This window comes from Vicia villosa, linkage group LG2 (assembly GCF_029867415.1).
Source record: "Vicia villosa cultivar HV-30 ecotype Madison, WI linkage group LG2, Vvil1.0, whole genome shotgun sequence".
Lineage (NCBI taxonomy): Eukaryota > Viridiplantae > Streptophyta > Magnoliopsida > Fabales > Fabaceae > Vicia > Vicia villosa.
In genome coordinates, this window is record NC_081181.1 from 144,867,206 (window position 1) to 144,887,868 (window position 20,663).

General features: G+C 33.6%; 1 protein-coding gene across 1 annotated transcript; it reads left to right on the forward strand.

Annotated features, from left to right (window-relative positions):
* Positions 1–1,462: 1,462 nt before the first annotated feature.
* LOC131652324 (regulator of nonsense transcripts 1 homolog) lies at positions 1,463–13,577 on the forward strand. The gene is made up of 29 exons (XM_058922160.1): positions 1,463–2,190; positions 4,757–5,008; positions 5,094–5,264; positions 5,383–5,433; positions 5,607–5,699; positions 5,866–5,961; positions 6,123–6,173; positions 6,268–6,386; positions 7,128–7,236; positions 8,063–8,185; positions 8,285–8,356; positions 8,438–8,509; positions 8,638–8,704; positions 8,912–9,054; positions 9,134–9,205; positions 9,277–9,405; positions 9,606–9,761; positions 9,943–10,056; positions 10,145–10,243; positions 10,320–10,397; positions 10,534–10,668; positions 10,887–10,961; positions 11,118–11,229; positions 11,452–11,825; positions 11,923–11,985; positions 12,086–12,157; positions 12,341–12,472; positions 12,561–12,680; positions 12,883–13,577. Exons 1-29 carry the CDS (start codon positions 1,678–1,680, stop codon positions 13,003–13,005), a joined length of 3,786 nt encoding a protein of 1,261 aa, XP_058778143.1. The 5' UTR covers positions 1,463–1,677; the 3' UTR covers positions 13,006–13,577.
* The last annotated feature ends 7,086 nt before the right edge of the window (positions 13,578–20,663 follow it).

Genomic DNA, 20,663 nt, shown 5'->3' on the forward strand with positions numbered 1-20,663 from the left:
AGGAACAACATAATGTGCCATAGTAATGGCAACAAAAAAACATAACAACTAACAATAATGGACCAGGTCAATAACAAGAATACAATAACTAACCATGTAGCATAGTAAACAACAAGAGAAATGCTTAGAGGCAAGAGAAAACGATAAGGACACTAAACCAAGGAAATAAACACATTTAGAACATATCAATCAACCACATGCAAAAAACAAAATAAGAAAAATAAAAGAAAAAACATGTACAATAAACTAGACAAAAATTTAAAATCAAGTACGACCAGATGTAAACATTGACAGACTTAAAAATCATGTACAACAACACTTGACATATGAAAGAACAATATGTCTTAGTCTATTAAGTAGTAAGCCAAAAAATGATATACTTATCATGAAAGCATGTTCATAAAGTTAGTCATTGAGTAAAATGATATGAAGAAAAAACACAAAACCATGTCCTAGTCTTTTGAGTGAAACGATACGAAGAAAAAACACAAAACATTTAGACAATTGAAAACACTAAACATAAAAAAACTTCGGTTATGAAAGAAAAATGCTCTGTCATGGTTTGTTGAGTAGTAAAAAAACGATAAAATTATCACAAAACCATGTTTATAAAGTCAGTTAGGGAGATACATCTACCTCAAATAACATTTTGTGTTTAAGTGCTTAAAAAGATGAAAACTTTTAAAACTGTTTTGAGAAACAAATGAAAACACTAAACATTAGAAAATATTAACTTTTAGGAATCAATAATGAAAGGTAGGGAAAGGAAAAAAAATAAAAAATAACAAATCTTGATAGACAAAATGCCGTGTAGAACTAGAGCCAATTGAAAGAATGGAAGAACAAATAATACAATATCGTGATGGAAGAAATACATGTTTGGAAGAAAAAGAAATGGTTGAGAAGATATAATCCGGTGATGAAGAAGATGAAATGTAGTTTGAAGAAAACTTAAAAAAAAAAATGAAATAGAAGATAGAACGAGAGAGCATTGAAAGTTTGCGTTTGTTTTCAAGAGAGAGAATGAGAGATAAGTGAAGTTATATTTAAGTGATATGAAAAATTAAAAGGAGGGAAATTAAAAAAATAGTATATAACTGTGATTTAATTGGTTAAGATGAAAATTGAGAGTCAGGCTTAACAGACTTAATTTATGATTTAATATACCATCTATAAAATATCAATTAATTATTTTTGTAGTGTAAATGATTTAAATGGTTAAAGGTAAATTCAATATATTATTCATCTTAGCATATTCTTCTTAAGAAAAGTTTGTCTGCAATTTAAAATTAAAAAATATATAAATATAAATTATGTGCGGCACGTGATAAGTGTAGAAAACGTTCGGAAATCTCACGTGAGAATAGAGCACGTATAATCCCCAATAAGCCCCTCAAATACACGCGTGTATACACGCGCTCACACGCGCACACAAGTTCAACCTCCGGTTTCACACTACGGTACTTGTTGTGTTCTATGTGTCTCATTCTAATCTCGTGTGTTTCGAGTCTCTCTTCTCTCTCTGTTTTTCCTCACATCCAACCCTAACCCTAATCACAAAATTTCATAACCCCTTTCTCTCATTTCTCATATAATAACAAACAAACACAACGCACTCTCTAAACCCTAACTCCAATACTGAGAACAAGATCGCGCGATTCCGAAAACCCTTATGCGATGGACTCACAGCAGAACAACCTATTTGACACGGCTTCGCAGCCTGACACAGGTAACGATGCTTACACGTTTCTCGAATTCAACACTCAAGGCGAGGATTTCGATTATCCAGAGTTCCGTGACCCGATTAGGTCACCGGTAGCATGGCCTACGCCCTCCGATTCACTCGCTGACCCGTCGGAAAGAGGCGGTGCCGGTTCGGATCACCAGTCAGATGCCTCCCCGGTTTCGGCTGCTCCTGGAAGCGCGACGAAAGGTAGGTCGGGTAGCGGGAGTGGAAGCAGCAGCCAGATGGTGGATTCGCTTGCTGCCGGGATGAGCGGGTTGAATTTTGAGGATACCGGTGATGATGATAATTATGAGTTTGGTAAAGGGGATTTCACTGAACATGCTTGCCGTTATTGTGGGGTGTCTAATCCAGCTTGTGTCGTTAGGTGTAATGTACCTTCGTGTCGCAAATGGTTCTGTAATTCCAGGGGAAACACTTCTGGATCGCACATCGTTAATCACCTCGTGAGTTTTCTTTATATACATTATCTTTTTTGTTTTAATTTTTTGTGGTGTTTGATTTTTGGATTTTACTCGTCCCTTGTATTTGGGAATTGGGGCCAGTAGTGAATGACCTGGGTAATTAGAAGTTTGAATTGAACGTAACGTGTAATTAGATGTAGTGGGTTGAAGTGTGATCATGGCATATTCAAATATTTGTCATTCAGAAATGTCTTGTGTTTGTAACTGGATATCAAATAATTATCCGTCAGAGTTGGGTTAGTTGAGGGGCTTCTACAACAGTTTTGTTTAAATCAAACTCGGGTTTTTTAATTGATTTGGTTTTTAATGGTTGGTTAAACTTTATCAATCTGGATGAATGCACCAGGAGAATAGTTTTGCAGCTCTCTGTGTCCATTCTTCATAGGCTCTTGATTACTTTTTCTTCTGTTTATGAAACTTATTATGTAGCCTTTGTATTAGGCCTCGTGAAATCTATTATATAGCCCCTTGGCCTTTGTATTATGCCTCGAGTGAAATATATCATATATCCCCCTAATCCCATGTTTCTCTGTGAATTGTATAATGACTACCCTTTAGCTCTGTTAGTCTATTCATAATTACTATTAATCACTTTATTCAAGAAAACATTAATGTATTTTTTCCCATCACCACCCCCTTACTATTTTCCAATTCTTTAAATTTCCCTTCCCAATGTCATTAATGAAGAACAATTTATTATTTCATAATTTCTCATTCCCACACATAATTAAACATTCATTAGTCTGAGTGAAATAGTCAAAACATCGTTTAATTTGGGATTCCTTAATCGGAGGGAAATGATCAAAACATCATTTAATTTGGGATATTTGGGCACATGCTTCCACGCTTGAATTTTATTATATTATTAACTATATCATTACACTTTTTTTGTGAAGGTAGTATTTGATTATCCAATGTCTCATTCCATGATTTATGATTTATTACTCTATCTTGATTTTAACTAACTCGTACTGAATGAAATAATGTTAGTAACATTTCATTTGATGTTTAATTTGTCATCAATGATTAAAAAATTAGCTGTACGGTGTGTGTAAAGCACAAGCAAGATTCAATATGCTATTTAGCTGGACAGTTGAAATTGTGACAATTTTATTGTTTTTTATGACTCAAAGGTTTTGATTGGCATATCTAGTAGATTTTCTATTCCCACATTTGATTTTCTGATTTGCAATTTGTGTCTATTTATTCAAAGAAAATTCCCGAATGTTGTGAAAAGTATATTTCTTCATTTTGATTGTACTTATCCAAACTGGATCTATTGTAGTTCAACCGAAATAGCCATTGAAATAGGTAATTAGGGAATTGTCCGAGTTATCCAACTTATTCAAATGCTTCTTTTTTGCAATTAAATTGTGATCCATGGCTAATTTGCCAGCTTCTCTGTGATTTGTTTTTCCATGCAACAAATTTGTTGTATGAGTGCTTTCCTAAGGAGCAATGGTTATGTTTTCGATGCTCTAGTTGCTTCATGTTTTATTGTATGCCATTAATGTTGTTGTAATGGTAATTGGTTTGAATTGTAGTTACAATTTTGTGGAATTGTTGATTTTAGAAAATAAAGAAAACATGATGAGTAAAAGAAGAAATCTAATGAATATGGCTCCTATAAACTTCTAATGGAAAACACGTTATCTTAAGTGTTGATGATAAAATGAACTATTATTATCTCAACATGCTTATGATTTATGATTTGTTAAAGTATGGGTATGGGAAATATAATGTATAGTTTTTTTCTCACCAATATATGTGAGGTAGGTTCTTTAGATCTATAAAAAAATATCAATTTGGAATTTGCATCTATGCCCCTCTAATTACTTTTTTGGATAAATTTGAAAACTTTTTTCTCTCTCCCATTTAGCTTTGAACTGCTTTAGCTCATTTTGTTGTGCCTTAACTTGGTGCTGATTGGTACCTCATTATTGAAAATCTAAGAAACAACAACCTCTTGTAGCCTTTTTCACTAGGTGGATGGATAGATGGATATAACTTTTAACATAATGTTCAATCACAACTCTTGTCTAATGATAGACTATTTTGACCAAATCTCTCTTATAGGTTTCACCATATAGTTTTACTCGGTGTGTCTACAACTAACTATCACGCTATCTTCTCTCACGGGTATTCTCCTTACTGGTGCTTCTATAGGTCTTCTCCACACATGGTCCACCATATAAGACGAAACTACTATATTTTCTACTGTAAATGCTAATTTTGTTCATGGTCTAAAAATCAACTTTCTCTCAAATGCTCTCATTCCTCATCTTGTTTGTATGACTTGTTGTCCATTGTGACATTCTCATCTCTGCAACTGTCGGTTAATTTAAAAGTTCTAACATATGTAAGCAAAAAAAACCTGTTTGTGCCTGTACTAATATATCAGTTGGCTCTCTTATTTTTCTTATTCTATTTTATATTGTGGCCAAGCAACTGAATTTTTTGCCCCTGTATTTCATGATTTTAGTTTATAACAACAGTATTTAATGAGTAGTTGTTGCTTGGTTTGCTGTGGATTTTGCTGTTCATTTAGGTTCGGGCAAAGCACAAGGAAGTCTGTCTGCACAAAGATAGTCCACTGGGAGAGACAATTCTTGAATGCTACAACTGTGGGTGCCGTAATGTGTTTCTCCTTGGATTTATATCTGCAAAGACAGAAAGTGTAGTTGTTCTTCTTTGTCGGGAACCTTGCTTGAGTGTCAATGCTTTGAAGGATATGAATTGGGACCTTAGTCAATGGTGTCCCTTGATTGATGATAGGTGTTTCTTGCAGTGGCTTGTCAAGGTTACTATCTTTCATACTTTCCTTTGTGTTGATTAATTAAGGTTATGTTTCTTGTTTATCTTTGTGACAATGTGGTTCTCTGCAGATTCCATCTGAACAGGAGCAGTTAAGGGCACGCCAAATAAGTGCACAGCAAATAAATAAGGTGGAAGAATTGTGGAAGACAAACCCTGATGCTTCGTTTGAGGACCTTGAGAAGCCTGGTGTAGACGATGAGCCTCAGTCTGTGGCTTTGAAATATGAAGATGCATATCAGGTGTGTTAAGGATCGCTTCCTGATGGTTACTTTTCTAATACAAGGAGGATTTCACAATTTTCATGGTTTACTGCTTGGGTCTTATATTCGTTGTTTCTTTTTTTCCTTGTTATCACAGTATCAAAATGTATTTGCACCTCTCATCAAGCTTGAAGCTGATTATGATAAGGTAATATTTTTTCCTTTCTCCTATTGTATAGTCTTGTACCTTAGCTGTCTAACATGTTATTTCTTCTTTTAGTTCTTTTTATCTTCTCCAACTAGAATTCTTTTTGGATTAATCCTTTAGTTGCATCTTCTGTGATATTTCTTTGGTATCTTATGTGCGCTATGTTGATGTAGATGATGAAAGAATCACAAAGTAAGGACAACGTTACAATTCGATGGGATATTGGTCTCAATAAGAAGCGTGTTGCATATTTTGTATTTCCAAAGGTGCTATATCTTCTTCTTGCTGTGCACTAATTACTGCTATATTTGATGGGATATTATCTTATTCCATATTTCTCATCCCGCTGCTCGACAGTTTTTATTTAATATTTTCTTTATTCTTTTGTTTTCTCTATCTACTTCATGATAAACAATGTGTGTCATATTGTAGGAAGATAATGAGTTACGGCTTGTACCTGGTGATGAGCTACGTTTGCGTTATTCTGGTGATGCTGCACATCCTTCTTGGCAGTCAGTTGGTCATGTGGTATGCACGAGTCAAGAGAACTCTCAAGATGTTTAAACTTTTAGACATTGAATATCTACCTCTAACTGCTGGAAATATTGTTAATAATAGATGCTGTTTCTTTAATTTTTGGAAATATCGTATGATGTAATTGCGTGAAGTGATCTGTATTCTGATTTCAGATTAAGCTAACTGCACAAGAAGAGGTTGCGTTGGAACTTCGGGCTAGCCAGGTAAATTAGCTCTTGTACTGGGTTGCTTGTCTTTGGACTTAAACCTCCCTATCTGTATCTAGTGCTCTTTAATCATTGTCCTTGATGTGCTCAGGGAGTTCCAGTTGATGTCAACCATGGTTTTAGTGTTGATTTTGTCTGGAAAAGTACCAGCTTTGATAGGATGCAAGGAGCTATGAAAACCTTTGCTGTTGACGAGACAAGTGTCAGCGGGTAAGTTGTTCCTACTGGGTTAGCTTTAATTTGATTAATTCTGATGCCTTGCATTTAGTTCTTTTTATTTTATATTGTATGTTTTGCCTCATAAATTGAAGGTTGTAGTGGTCATGATTGTATTTTTAATCAAACGCGCTTGCTTTCATTGCCAAGGACATGGCTGTGATTCTACATTTAACTGTTAATGGGAGTGTAATTAGGAATGGGAGGGTAACGATAGAGTATATGTTGTATCTTCTAATGTCATGGTACAGAGTATTATTGTCTATTAGTTAAGTCTTAAATTATACTGGGGTATATGTATGACAAGGGAGCATTTCTATAATTAAGAAGCATTTATAAAATATCATATTTGTTGAGTAAATTATGAGACCTCCTCGAAGTTATGATTCTTTTATGCACTATTATTATTGGTGGATGGCAGATTATGGCTACCAGTAAAAAATCCTTCATATAAATTTGGCGTTGAGGCGGTATAATAGGCGTTGTAGCATACGGCGGTATAATAGGTGTTGTAGCATACAGCAGGATAATAGATGTTGTGGCCTATAGCATGATAATAGGTGTTGCGGCCTATAGCGGTATAATAGGTGTTGTGGCCTAAAGCGGTATAATAGGTGTTGTGGCCAATGGTGGTTGGCTCAAAAATCTGCCATGACAGACATTTGACAATATGTTCTAGTGGAATTTTGCTTCACATTCTGTTTGGATTTCTTATGATCACTTGTTAATATGCAGGTATATATATCACCACTTACTGGGTCATGAAGTTGAGGTTCAGATGGTGCGTAATGCATTGCCACGTCGCTTTGGTGCTCCAGGGCTTCCAGAACTGAATGCATCTCAAGTATGCCATTATTTCATCTGTTATTTTATTTTACGCGTCTTAAAAATTCCCTCTTAATATTTTTGATGTTGTGCTGTTCTTTTCCCACTATTGCTACCGATTATCTGATTCCATTCATCTGCTGCTTTAGTGTATGTTTAGGTGATTGGGAATAGGACTTTTTTTGTCAGAAAATTGTCAGAAAAGTGCCCTGTTCTTTAATATTTGAAATTGATGTGGAAACATATTTCACTTAAAACCTAATAATATTAATACTATATTGGCAACAGTTATATTAAAAAAAAATTCTGGCCAGTAGCCATAATATTCAAGTGGGATATAGAAAGAGTATCCAGGGAATAAAAGCAACCTAATCTCCAAAATACGGAAATTTGAAGCATGCTGGAGGATTTTGGAGGGTTAATTGAAAATATGTTACTTCCATTTACTGTCTATGAAATCCCTAATGTATGGGGAAAACTTACCTTTAACTTTATCTTCCTCTCCATTAAGTGATCCGGGTCCAGCCATATATGCCTCTGTCTGGGGTTTGATATTTTCCATTTTTGAATATTATTTTTGTGGGCAACTTAATATTGTAAATTATTAAACAATCCTAAATAAAATTGGAGAAATACCTTGCCATATTGTTTTGTGTGAGATTGTACTCTTAGAAGTAGAGTTTGACCTAACTCATCCATACAAAACCGGCTTGTAGGGTGAGGATTGCTCCCACTTATAAACATATTTTGAGACCCCGTATCCTTATTAATACGGGACTCTTCAACCGGTACCATAGCAAATATGCATATTGAAATTGATGTCAATTCACCGATCTACTATGTAGGTGTTTGCTGTCAAAAGTGTTCTTCAGAGGCCTATTAGTTTGATTCAAGGACCACCTGGAACTGGTAAAACTGTAACATCTGCAGCACTTGTATATCACATGGCCAAACAAGGACAGGGACAGGTATATTCATTCCTAAACACTGTCTAGATGTCATTTGCTTTTCTCCTGTGATTCTACTATTCATTAACTTCTTTCCTCCTCTCCCAAATTAATTTTCAGGTTTTGGTTTGTGCACCTAGTAATGTAGCCGTGGATCAGTTGGCTGAAAAAATAAGTGCTACTGGATTGAAGGTATGTCTGCTGATTACTGTTCAAAGCTGGTTATGCAGGAAAATAGTGAACCTCAAATGTAATATAATGCTCCACTTCTAGGTTGTGAGGCTTTGTGCGAAGTCAAGGGAAGCTGTGAGTTCACCTGTTGAGCATTTAACTCTTCACTATCAGGTCAGTGTTCTGTTTTTTACTACATTTTTTCTTCATACATCATGGCCATTCTTTTTATGTATTTCTGCTCTCATGATGCATATGGTGATGATCTTTACAGCTTGATGCATGTGAATGGTGTCTTGCAGGTTCGACATCTTGACACATCTGATAAGAGTGAACTTCACAAGTTACAACAGCTGAAGGATGAACAAGGTTCGGCCCTTTTGTTTTGCTCAAACTCTTAATTGAAACTTGAAGCATTGCCTGATTGGCATACTGAGTCAAATTGTGGTGGATATTATAGTGTATCTATTTAATTATGATTTTCACATCTTTCTTATCCAATCAATTGTGGAATTTAATATTTCCCTTGACTGGGAGAGGCTAAAAATGACAATAGTTTTATTTAATTATTTTCAGGAGAACTTTCTAGCAGTGATGAGAAAAAATACAAAGCACTTAAGCGGGCAACAGAGAGGGAGATTTCTCAGAGTGCTGATGTGATTTGCTGTACATGTGTTGGTGCTGGAGATCCTCGGCTTGCAAATTTTAGATTCCGTCAGGTTGATATATTATGTTAACTGCAATGTATAACTGCTATATTTTGGTCAAACCTGACACTGTTGATATATTGTTTCAAAGGTACTTATTGACGAGTCCACTCAAGCAACAGAACCTGAGTGTCTCATTCCTTTGGTTCTTGGAGCGAAGCAGGTACTTGTCGATCTGAACATGTAATTTGTACATTTTGATTGACGTGTTTTTAACAAGATGCTTCTGTTTAGGTTGTTCTTGTTGGTGATCATTGTCAGCTTGGTCCAGTTATTATGTGCAAGAAAGCAGCCCGTGCTGGGTTAGCACAGTCACTTTTTGAACGCCTTGTTCTACTTGGTGTCAAACCAATTAGGTTGCAGGTAAGGGGCTTTAGTTTCCAATTGAAAATTCATGAATAAAGCTGTTTTAAGTTGCTATCTTGCATTTGTTGACTACCTGCTTCATTAGTTCTGTCTGGGTTAGAATATCCCATACGGAGTTAGTCTACTTTGACTTATTTTTCTGAAGTTGGTTTGCTGTACTGACCTATAAGGTTTCATTTTATTCTTGCAAATATCAGGTTCAGTACCGAATGCATCCATGCCTTTCTGAATTTCCCTCTAACAGTTTTTATGAAGGCACCCTACAAAATGGTGTTACTGTTAATGAGAGGCAATCCACAGGAATTGATTTTCCATGGCCTGTACCAAATCGTCCCATGTTTTTTTATGTTCAGGTATTTTATTTACATATATCACGTACGTGAATGTTGTTTACTTTTTTGTGCCGCAAATATTTATATGGGCATGAATTTGAAACAGTATCATGGTTTTGGGTTAATTTTATTTTGGGCTGTGTATCCTAAATTTTGTTCATTGTACTTCTTTATCATTTTATTATCAACCTGTGTTTTATAGATGGGACAAGAAGAGATAAGTGCTAGTGGAACATCTTATTTGAATAGGACAGAGGCTGCAAATGTTGAAAAGATTGTAACTACTTTTTTAAAAAGTGGCGTGGTTCCAAGTCAGGTATATTTTGAAATGGAAAATAATCATTTGTGATTAAACTAATGCAGTAACTTGTAAATATTAATATTTTGTTTTTCACGTGAAACAGATCGGTGTCATAACACCTTATGAGGGGCAAAGAGCTTATATCGTAAACTATATGTCAAGAAATGGCGCTCTTAGGCAGCAACTGTACAAGGAGATTGAGGTTGGATACTGATACCTTGGTTAACATGCTATGTTTGACCTGGCCACATTTACAACATTAATTTAATTGTTATCAGGTTGCTAGTGTTGATTCCTTTCAAGGAAGGGAGAAAGACTATATCATTCTATCATGTGTTAGAAGTAATGAACATCAGGTTGTCAACTTATCCTGGGTGGCTTTGTATTAGCATTTGTTTCCCATTTTTCATAATTCTCTTGCTTTAAATGTCTGCGTGTTATTATTATTTAAAATTTCATGGATAAATTGTTTGACTTCTATACTTTTTTTAGGGAATCGGATTCCTGAATGACCCTAGGAGGCTCAATGTTGCTCTGACACGAGCTAGATATGGTATTGTTATACTGGGAAACCCTAAAGTTCTTAGCAAGCAGCCTCTGTGGAATGGTTTACTGACTCACTATAAGGTAGTTTGTATGTTCTAAATTCTTCTGCAGTTGGTACCGATTTCTTAAAATATAAATATATCGTGCCTCCAGGGGCTCGAAGTTTATTTGAAATGTTTGTACGAAATTCAGAAATCATATATTTTACTTATTACTTAAAGTTCTCCCTCTTATAAGGGTGATTCCATGCTAATCTTCTTTTCTGATCAAGCTATACTTTCCCCGTATTTTCTTAACAGGAACATGAATGCTTAGTTGAAGGGCCTTTAAATAACTTGAAGCAGAGTATGGTTCAGTTCCAGAAACCCAAAAAGGTATGTGTTAAAGGATTGCAAGCGTTGACTTTTCTAATATTGCCTTATGGAAGGGTACTGTTGAATTTAATGCATTCAGTAGCGTGCTTTTCTGTTGACATATATTTTTTTTATCAAGATTACATGTCAATGTCGAACTTGGTTTTATTGTTGCAGATTTATAATGAACGTAGACTTTTTTATGGGGGCGGACCTGGAGTTGCTGCTAATGATAATTTTGGTTCTGGTGCTGGCACAAGTTCAGACCGGAGAAGTGGCCGAGGAAGGGGTATGTAAATTATAGTTTTTTGATTGTTTTTTCCCTTTCTAGACACACTAGATTATCTTGTGGTCTAACTACTCGCGTCCCACCTAAATTCTTCTAATTTATAGCATTTCAAAACTTTGGTTGTATCTTTCAAATTGGTGTCATCTATTCACCCGATTATTGGAGCTTTTGATATTTCAATCACTTAGATTTTTTGACGGAAATTTTTGCTATTGACTTCAGGATCTTATATACCCTCTGGTCCACCAAATGGAAATCACAAACCTGGACTGCATCCTGCTGGATTTCCTGTGCAAAGGGTTCCATTGCCTCCTTACCATGGTGGTCCCCAATCTCAACCATATGCCATTCCCTCTCGTGGGGCTGTTCATGGACCTGTTGGGGCAGTTCCTCATGTTCCAGCTCCAGGGAGCCGTGGTTTTGGGGCCGGGAGAGGTAATTCCGGTGCTCCAATTGGAAATCATCTTCCACACCCACAAGGCACACAACAGCCTATTGGGAATCTGGGATCCGCATTTAATTTCCCTGCATTAGAGAACCCTAACAGCCAGCCATCTGTTGGTGGCCCATTGTCTCAACCCGGCTTTGCTAATAATGTATGCTATTTTTCTGTTTGAACTTTATGTGTTCTATCTTCATGTTGATGTTTTTTCATTGCCTGGTAGGTTCTGATTTTCTTTTTGTACATATTAGATGCCGGTCCAAGGGGCGGGGCAGTCATTCCGAGATCAATTTTCTGTTCCTGGAATGTCTCAGGTACTATAGTTTAGTAGGAGCTTGATTTTTTTAAATGTAAACTGGGTTCATATCATTTCATTCATTATCATCAGGAATTAATTTGTTTTAATTACATCAGGACTTCTTGGGTGATGACTTCAAGAGCCAAGGATCTCATGTTCCTTATAATGTAACTGATTTCTCTACACAGGTGTGTGAACTATTATATTTAATATTCTACCTGACAAGTGTATTTGTTTTTGAGACCTAAATAAATCTTAGTAATCAGCAAACCGGGCATCTGGTTCTATTATTTCCTTTTCATTAATAATATGCATCAGATGTTCACATTATATGTTATTTTTATGCCTATTAACACTTTGGCTACCTAAAGGCTTCTCAAAGTGGATATGCTGTTGACTATGCAACACAAGGAGCACAAGGTGGATTCCCGGGCAACTTTCTTAACCAAAATTCTCAAGCTGGATATTCACGCTTTGGTTCCGGAAATGACTTTATGTCTCAGGTTGCTAAAGTTGCTAAAGAGCCAGCTATTTCCCTGCTTGGGCTGTTTTGTCCTTGTTCTGATTTTCCTTTTCTCTCTCAATTTGCAGGACTACATGGGCCATGGATCTCAGGGCCTTTTCACTCAAGTGGGGTTCAGTGATCCCTTGCAAGATGATGCAACACAGAACCATTTCAATGTGGCTAATTCTAACCCACTTCAATCACAGGTTTCCTTAGTTCTAACTTTTTTTTCCACAAAAATAAATAATAGTAGTAGCTTTTACTTAAAAAAGTTGATTGGATGCGGTTGTGGTTACCACCCAATTTGCTGTTAAGCTTGGTTGGCCTTGTCATTGCTGTTTGGTGCATGAATTTTGGTGCATGAATTTTGTTCTTTTTCTTCTGGTAAATCCTGTGTTTTTGGCACAGATGAATTCTCTCTACTCCCAGCCATTTGCCCATTACAACACACAGCCACTGAACATGCAAGCTTCTCAGCCACAGCCTCAGGGTCAGAGCTCCCAGAATCAAAAAATTCACTACAACAGTTGAGGAACTTTGGGAGCTGAACGTGGCTTTGATGGGTTATAATCTTTGCAATCAGCAACTGGGTTTGTGCCTATCTTTTGTGCTGCTATATGTTTGCACAAGACATCCGAAGGATTGCCTTCTTGTGGCACCCATAGTGAAGGATTTCATATAATATGTTTTGCGTTGGTGGAATTGTGGGGGCATTGAGAAGATACAGTTAGGCACATTCCAGGCTGAAACATGAAAGGTTAACCCTGTTACCTTACTGAAGTTTTGTATTGTTTGGGATCAAGGTGAAATTGTTGGTGAGAGCATTACATGGAAAGGTTTTGTCGAAAGGGTTTCGATCTTGGAAGCAGACAATGTTGTCGGTGAAATACTGAATATAGTAATCCATACGGTACCAATAATCGCCAAATGGATTAGTTGTATAGAAGGCAAGCCAGGAATGCGGTGAACCCTTTCAGCTCTTCCTGACATGTAATTATACTCATATTTTAAGACATTAAAATGTGTCTGAAAGCTATATTATGCAACTCTTGTCACTCACAATTAGTGGCATATAAAGGTGTGATGATTGATTTTCTTGTAAATTAGGTTTGTTATGTGCAACCAGACTTGAATGCTCGAAGTTTAAATTACTTTCATTGCCTGGAGAAATCATGCTTGATACTCATGAATTAAAATACAAAAATGTTGTATTTATGGTCAAATGTTGCTGGTTAAATTTTGTTAAAAAATTTTCAACTACCACGAAGCTTTTTTTATCAATTGGATAATTGAAGTTAGACTTTTGAATAGAACAATATTTGGCTAGGGTTATTTATCTATTTGTCAAAATTTAAGTTTTGTATGGGAGTTTGGAGGAAAGAGACCAGACTTTGAAAAATGAATTTAGTGATAAGAATAGAGAAATTTAAGGGATAGGGTTTTTGGGGTTTATTTTTATTCATAATATAAAATTCTTCTATTTTAGGGAAATTATTATTATTTTTAAATATAATAGTATTGCCTAAAGAAAATGTCCTGGAATCCATCCGGCCTGAGAGCCTCGTATGGGACGCATATGATTTAGATCCATCTTGATTTCCTTGAGAGCCTCGTATGGGACGCATATGATTTAGATCCATCTTGATTTCCTCAACTCAACTGTAACTATTCCTTCTGAGCATCCTCCATACCACGAAACCAATCCAAATAAAAATCGCAAATAGATCCAAAAAAATTGAAAACCGCAAAAAATTGAAGTTTATTGGATATGTTTGGATGCCATTTTGTGCAAATAGATCCAAAAAAATTGAAAACCGCAAAAAATTGAAGTTTATTGGATATGTTTGGATGCCATTTTGTGAGAACCGCACGGTTCGGATCAGATTTCGGATTGATTTTTCAAAATCGATCCAAACCGAACCGCATGTATATGTATTTTGTACTTATTTATTTTTTATTAGTATGATATGTTACATAAATTTATTATTGTATGATAATTAATTTTTTATCTTATATATTAGCTTAATTTAATCTATTTATTTTTATTATTTCAACTATAATCGAACATTTTCATTTTATAATATTAACTTTTAATATACTATATAATATATATTATATCAAATTTATGATTTATTAGTATTTTTATAATATTAATAAAAATATAATTTGTAATTTGGTTATCCAAAAACCGATCCAAATCAAACCGCATTAAATTGGATCGGATTGGATTTTTTTTAACATATCATCCAATTTTTTTTTTAACATATCATCCAAAACCGAACCAAACCGCAAATAAATTTATTTTTGGATCGGATGAGTTTTTACCTTAAAACCGATGCAAACCAAACCGCAAACACCCCTATTCCTACTCTGCTCCGTAACCCCTATTCCTACTCTGCTCCGTAAAAGCAATTTGCCTCATTAAAACATTTTATTTCATAGGTATTGTCATTTTCCTTCCATGAAACACTGCAATTAAAGATACTTCAAAAAACTATTTTAGATTCATACTCCTTTCTCTCTATTCAGTAAAACTATTTTAGATTCAACATTGTAATTAAAGATACTTCAAAAAAAGCATCTATATAACCACAATTATATGGCCAATCAACAATAAATTAAATAAGTTCAAATAAATTAATTTATCAACAATAAATTTTTTAGGAACACTATCTCCCATGAAAAGCATCTATAATATTGATTATTTTATAAAAAGTAGAACCAAATTTAAGTTATTTATAAAAACGAAAAAAAAAACATATTTAAGCCTTAAAATTTTATCAATTTTATATCAATTGGCAAATATTATATCAATAATTCGAATTTCTTTATCTAAGTTTGAATTTTATAATTATAAATATGTAAAAACGAATTTAAATTTAATTTGTATATTTTCATAACTCATATAGTAAGTCGAATATATTTTAAAAAATAGTTTTAAAAAGTGATACTGTTAATATGTTATTGATTGTATATGTAGAAATAAATTATCCTATTAATATATAAAATTGAGACTAATTACTATGTTTTGTCAGGGCAAACAATTTTACACTGCTAATTCATCACTATCATCTGTTTGCATTATTTTATAGATGGTTAAAATAAAGGCTAAACTTTTCTCAACATTCAAAGTCTACCATTAACTGAATATATATAATTATTTTACATCATCAACATTTTAATTAAATTTTATAAAAATTCCATTTAATAGTTTCTTAATCCCTTTCTTACTTTAATTAAACATGTAATTATTTATTGAAAAAAATGTGTTGAATATTCAATCGTACGATTATAATATTATTTTTATGGAAAATTAAAAAATTAATATTTAATATAAGCATTAACCCAACAGTTTAATTAGTAAAATTTAATAATACAATAAATTATTAAATCGAATAATTCAGTATTATAGACTTGTTTGTTTCAGTTTTTTAAAAAATAAATTTTATGGTGTTATATATTTTGTTTAAAAAAATTACAAATTTTTTCTATAAAAAATTTAAATGAAAAATTGATTTGATTTTTTTTAAATGTTATTTTATGTATTTCAATATTTTATTGAAAATTTTTGAATTTTAAAATTTAAAATTTAAAAAATTTCTTAATTTTAAATACTTTAGAATAAAGAATCATTTTTCTGATATAATTATTTGAAACAATTTCAATTTTGATTATGTTTGATCTTTAATAATATATATTTATGTTATAAAATATCAAAATTAATTTTTCGATTTTAAAAAACAAATATAAAAAATTATTATTTTTTAAAACTAAAACAAACATATCCAAAATTATAGTTATTTGTGAAATGAATTGATTCATTCTCTTCTTTTCATCTTTAAATAATACTATCTTTAAATATACTATCGTAAGTAATATGTTGGCACAAGATAATGTAAATAAATAAGACACATGTTCTTGTATCAAACAAAGTAGTTTTAGCATACGCACGGCATTATACTCAAATATAAATATCCTATAGAGACAGAAGTGGACGCTTCAAAAGAAGAATGAGAGGATACAATTTTTTGGATTTTCTTGATCAGCTTGTGGAAACAATTGTCGTCAAATCCAAAAACTACTTAAATATAATTCTAGTCTCATTCAGTTAATAAAGCACGCAACGTGTGGATTTGCTGAAAAAATTGCAAATTCACTAATAAAATTATTTTCAACACTCTGTTTCTATCTCACACGTGTATGTGAACATGCGTCCATTTGTACTAGCATAATGGCATATTTATGGACCCAAAATTGGATTCACACTCAATTGATGTGTATGCAAAATATATCCAAAATGAGTAAAGGTTAGTTAGTGCATGGAATTATGTTACATATATGTGGATGGAGACAGACACGAGTAATATGAATGATAGTAATTAGTGAGTAGGATCTAATTAGTTAGGATAGCGTGGTGTTTGTTTTCATGTAACAATTAACCTTTACTCATTAGTTAGGATAGCGTCTTTACCTCCACTTTATCTATAAACAAAAATTCTATCGCAATCGTTTATCTTATTTTCGGTAACAATTTAATCATTTATTTTCATTTTTGGTTAGGTCCTTTATCGCACAAAGTTTTCTTTTTTCTTTTCTATTCAAAAAATGTTACATAAATGTTATTAGGGGATGCTTTAACATTTTCCACTACTATCATCTGGAATCTTGAATTAATTTGGGTGTTGGACTGATAAACTTATAAGCCTACTCCACTCCACCATATTAGAAATCAACACGCCGTTTCAAAATCCCTCTCCAGCAAGTGACATTCAATTCTGATTCCAGAAGGAATAAATTTATTAAATATAAATAAGTGTTGTTCAAATATGATTAAGTCTAATGCTAGTGAATTGTTAAGTATAACCAAGAAATAGTATAAAAATTATTGCCTTGAATTAGAATTGAGTAACAAATATTGTATATATTGCCACAAAGATTGTTTGCATCTTATGGGCTAATGATTTAGAAGAAATGAACTATCTATTACGAAGGTTAAAGTTCTTATTTATAATAGACAAACTATTTTACATGTCTGATGTGAAGAAAATATTCATCAACTATCTTAATTTAGTTTTGATGAAAACAAAAATTTATTAAAGAAAAAAAATTGAAATAAAAAACAATAATGTATAAGTTTATGGATATTTTAGAAGAAAAGGAAAATGATTTTGATACTAAGGTATTCAATTGTAATTTATTATGCATATCCTTATATGCTCAAAAACATTTATCTTTTCATCTTTAATGTTGTTCTTAAGCATTCATGCATTTAACCACTCAATTCAAGCCTTTTTAAAGCATATTTTTCAAATTTTATAGGGTAATAATCGATTACACTTTTGGTGTAATTGATAACATACACATTCTATTAGAAATTTTAAAACATTGAATCTACACTTTTTAAGTCAGGTAATTGGTTAACTGATGTAAGAAATTGACTCTGTTTGAAATTTGAATATCATTCTGCATTTTTTAAATCACGTGATTGTTTAACTGATTTAAGAAATTGGGTATAAGATCTAGAATTATGTATTTTCATGAACCATTGTCATTCTAAACTACTGCAAACCTTTATGAAACAGTCTCAAATTTATGCATTTTTTCACAAAGGTTTCTTAGGATGTATTTAAGGCAAAATAAATCAGTTTTCCAATGACCTCTTTCATTCTAATTTAAATACAATTCAAATCTATCTTAAGTGGTTCATTCATCCGAAACTTTGAAATTTTTTCTGCATAATTGTTGGATTTCAAGTGTGAAAGTTGTGCTAAAGCCCCACATCGACTAGGAATGAAGGAAATGTTTGGTTTATAAGAAAGGTGACTAATATCCGCATTGCCTTAAGGTTTTGAGTCGATATGTGGTGTCAAGGTCTCTTGTAACTATGGACATATGGACCATTGACACTTTCAGACCTCGCTCCCCGGGCTCCCTAACAAGTGGTACAGAGCCTTGATTGGCTCGGTAGGGAGCGAAAGTGGATCCTAGTGTGAGTCAAGGCTAATGATGTGGGTGACTCGCATTTATGTGTGTGTGTGTGGGGGGGGGGGGGGGGGATTGTTAGATTTTAGGTGTGAAACTTGCACTAAATCCTCACATCAACTAGGAATGGAGAAAATATTGGGTTTATAAGAGAGGTGCCTCATACCCCCCGCTGCCTTAAGATTTTGAGTGGATTATAATAATATCTTTTATAATATATTTATAATATTTGAGAGATATTATAAGATTATAATAATATCTTTTATTCTAACAATTAAGGAGATATGTTTTGGGATTTGTTGGATTTTGACTATTATATGTATCTCTTCTGTTATTATAGTGCGACAATTTTAAAGCTTTAGAGAAAATGGAGAAATAAAGGTTTAGGGAATTCCAAGGGAAAACTTAGAAAGACAAAGGTTTTTGAGAAATCTTTGGAATTATCTAAGGGGATTGAGAAATAGTTCTAAATGCCTTGGGTTTGAGTGATTATTGTATTGAGAGGTGGAGAGGTTGAGAAACACTTGGGTTTGAGTGATTCTTATATTGAGATGTGGAGATTTAGTATAATTTTTTTGTTGTTTTTATATTTTTATACTTTATATTGCTAAGAATAAATTATTTTCATATCTAAAAAAATTTAAAACATAAAGCAAAAATGAGCAAACTTAATTTAGTCTATTTTAAATTGCATCTCAAAATTACATCCCATATATGACTATACTTATACAAAAATTATCTCAAAATTGCATCTAAAAAATTATCTTAAAAATCTCTAAGATGATTAATGTTAGATTTCAAATGTGTTGTATTTTTTATTCATCAACTCTCATTATTTTTATGAGACTTATTTTCACTCATGCCTTAAAATCAACTTGTTGATATTTAAAAAACATCAATGGCTAGCAATCATCTGCTAGGGTCTGTCTCCACAAACAAAAAAAAAACTAACTGAAGAAGAAGACCAATTTGAAAGGAGTACTAAAAAAGTAAAATAAGGTAATCATGTTATGGTGGTTGAAAGAGATCACACTGGTAAAACTATGTCCTAAAAGGATATGGTGACTGGAACGAATGTTGCGATGGGATCGGAGAAAGAAGACACTGAAACAGTTATGATGGATCAACTTATTGGAGAAATTGAAGGGATGGAAGTGGAAGAACACATAATGGGGGGGGGTATGAATGCCTGAATTTTGTGCTATCAGATGAAGAGGAAAAAAGGATTCATCGGCCATGGAGGAGAGGTGTTATTGTCAAGCTGCTAGGACAGAAGATAACATATAAAGCCTTGGAGAATAGACTGAGACAAATGTGGGTAAGGAAAGGAGTCATTAGTATAATAAATCTAAGCAAAGACTTTTATCTAGTGTCATTTTCTCATGAAGATGATAAAAGAGTAGCAATGGGGGACGAACCATGGTTTATATATGATCACTATCTGACTCTTAAAGATTGAAGAAGTTACAGTTTGGATAAGGATTGCAGGATTACCTATTGAATACTATGATGCAAGAGTGTTGACTTTCATTAGGAATAGGCTGGGCAAGTCGGTGAAGGTTGACAAAAATACCGTGAAGCAAGAAAGGAGTGTAAGTATGCCAGAATGTGTGTGGAAGTGAACCTGACGAAACCGTTGCTTGCTATGTTCTCCATAAAGGGTCGAAGTTACAAGATTGAGTATGAGGGACTTCATTTGTTATGCCACCAATATGGGAGATATGTCCATTACAAAGAAGGATGCCCTATGTTAGTGGAAGGAAAAATGGTGGATCTCAATCGTAGGCTGGAGATAGGAGAGAGTTCTACCTCAGAGATTCATACTTCGAATGGGCCATATGTTATGGATAGTCTGTGGATGGTTGTTTAAAAACAACGGCGAGGTAACAAAATATCGAAAAGCAGAAAAACAATGGTCCGGTGAGAAATAATACTATCAATAATTTGAATGGATCTCGGTTTATTTCCTTATCAAGAAAAGATCAGGAAGTTAATGATGGTATAAAGAGTGTTGATGGTGGTGTCGATGAGGTTGATGGGGGCAAGATTTGTGGCTTACTCAAAAAGGCAAGTGTGGATTACGAGAACAATAAAAAAAGGAAAGAAGTTAATGCAAATATAATTAAGGAGAGAGAGGAAGAAATATTGAGTAAAGATGTTGTGGAATCCTTGCATGGCATGGGGATTAATGAGGTAACCATTGGTGG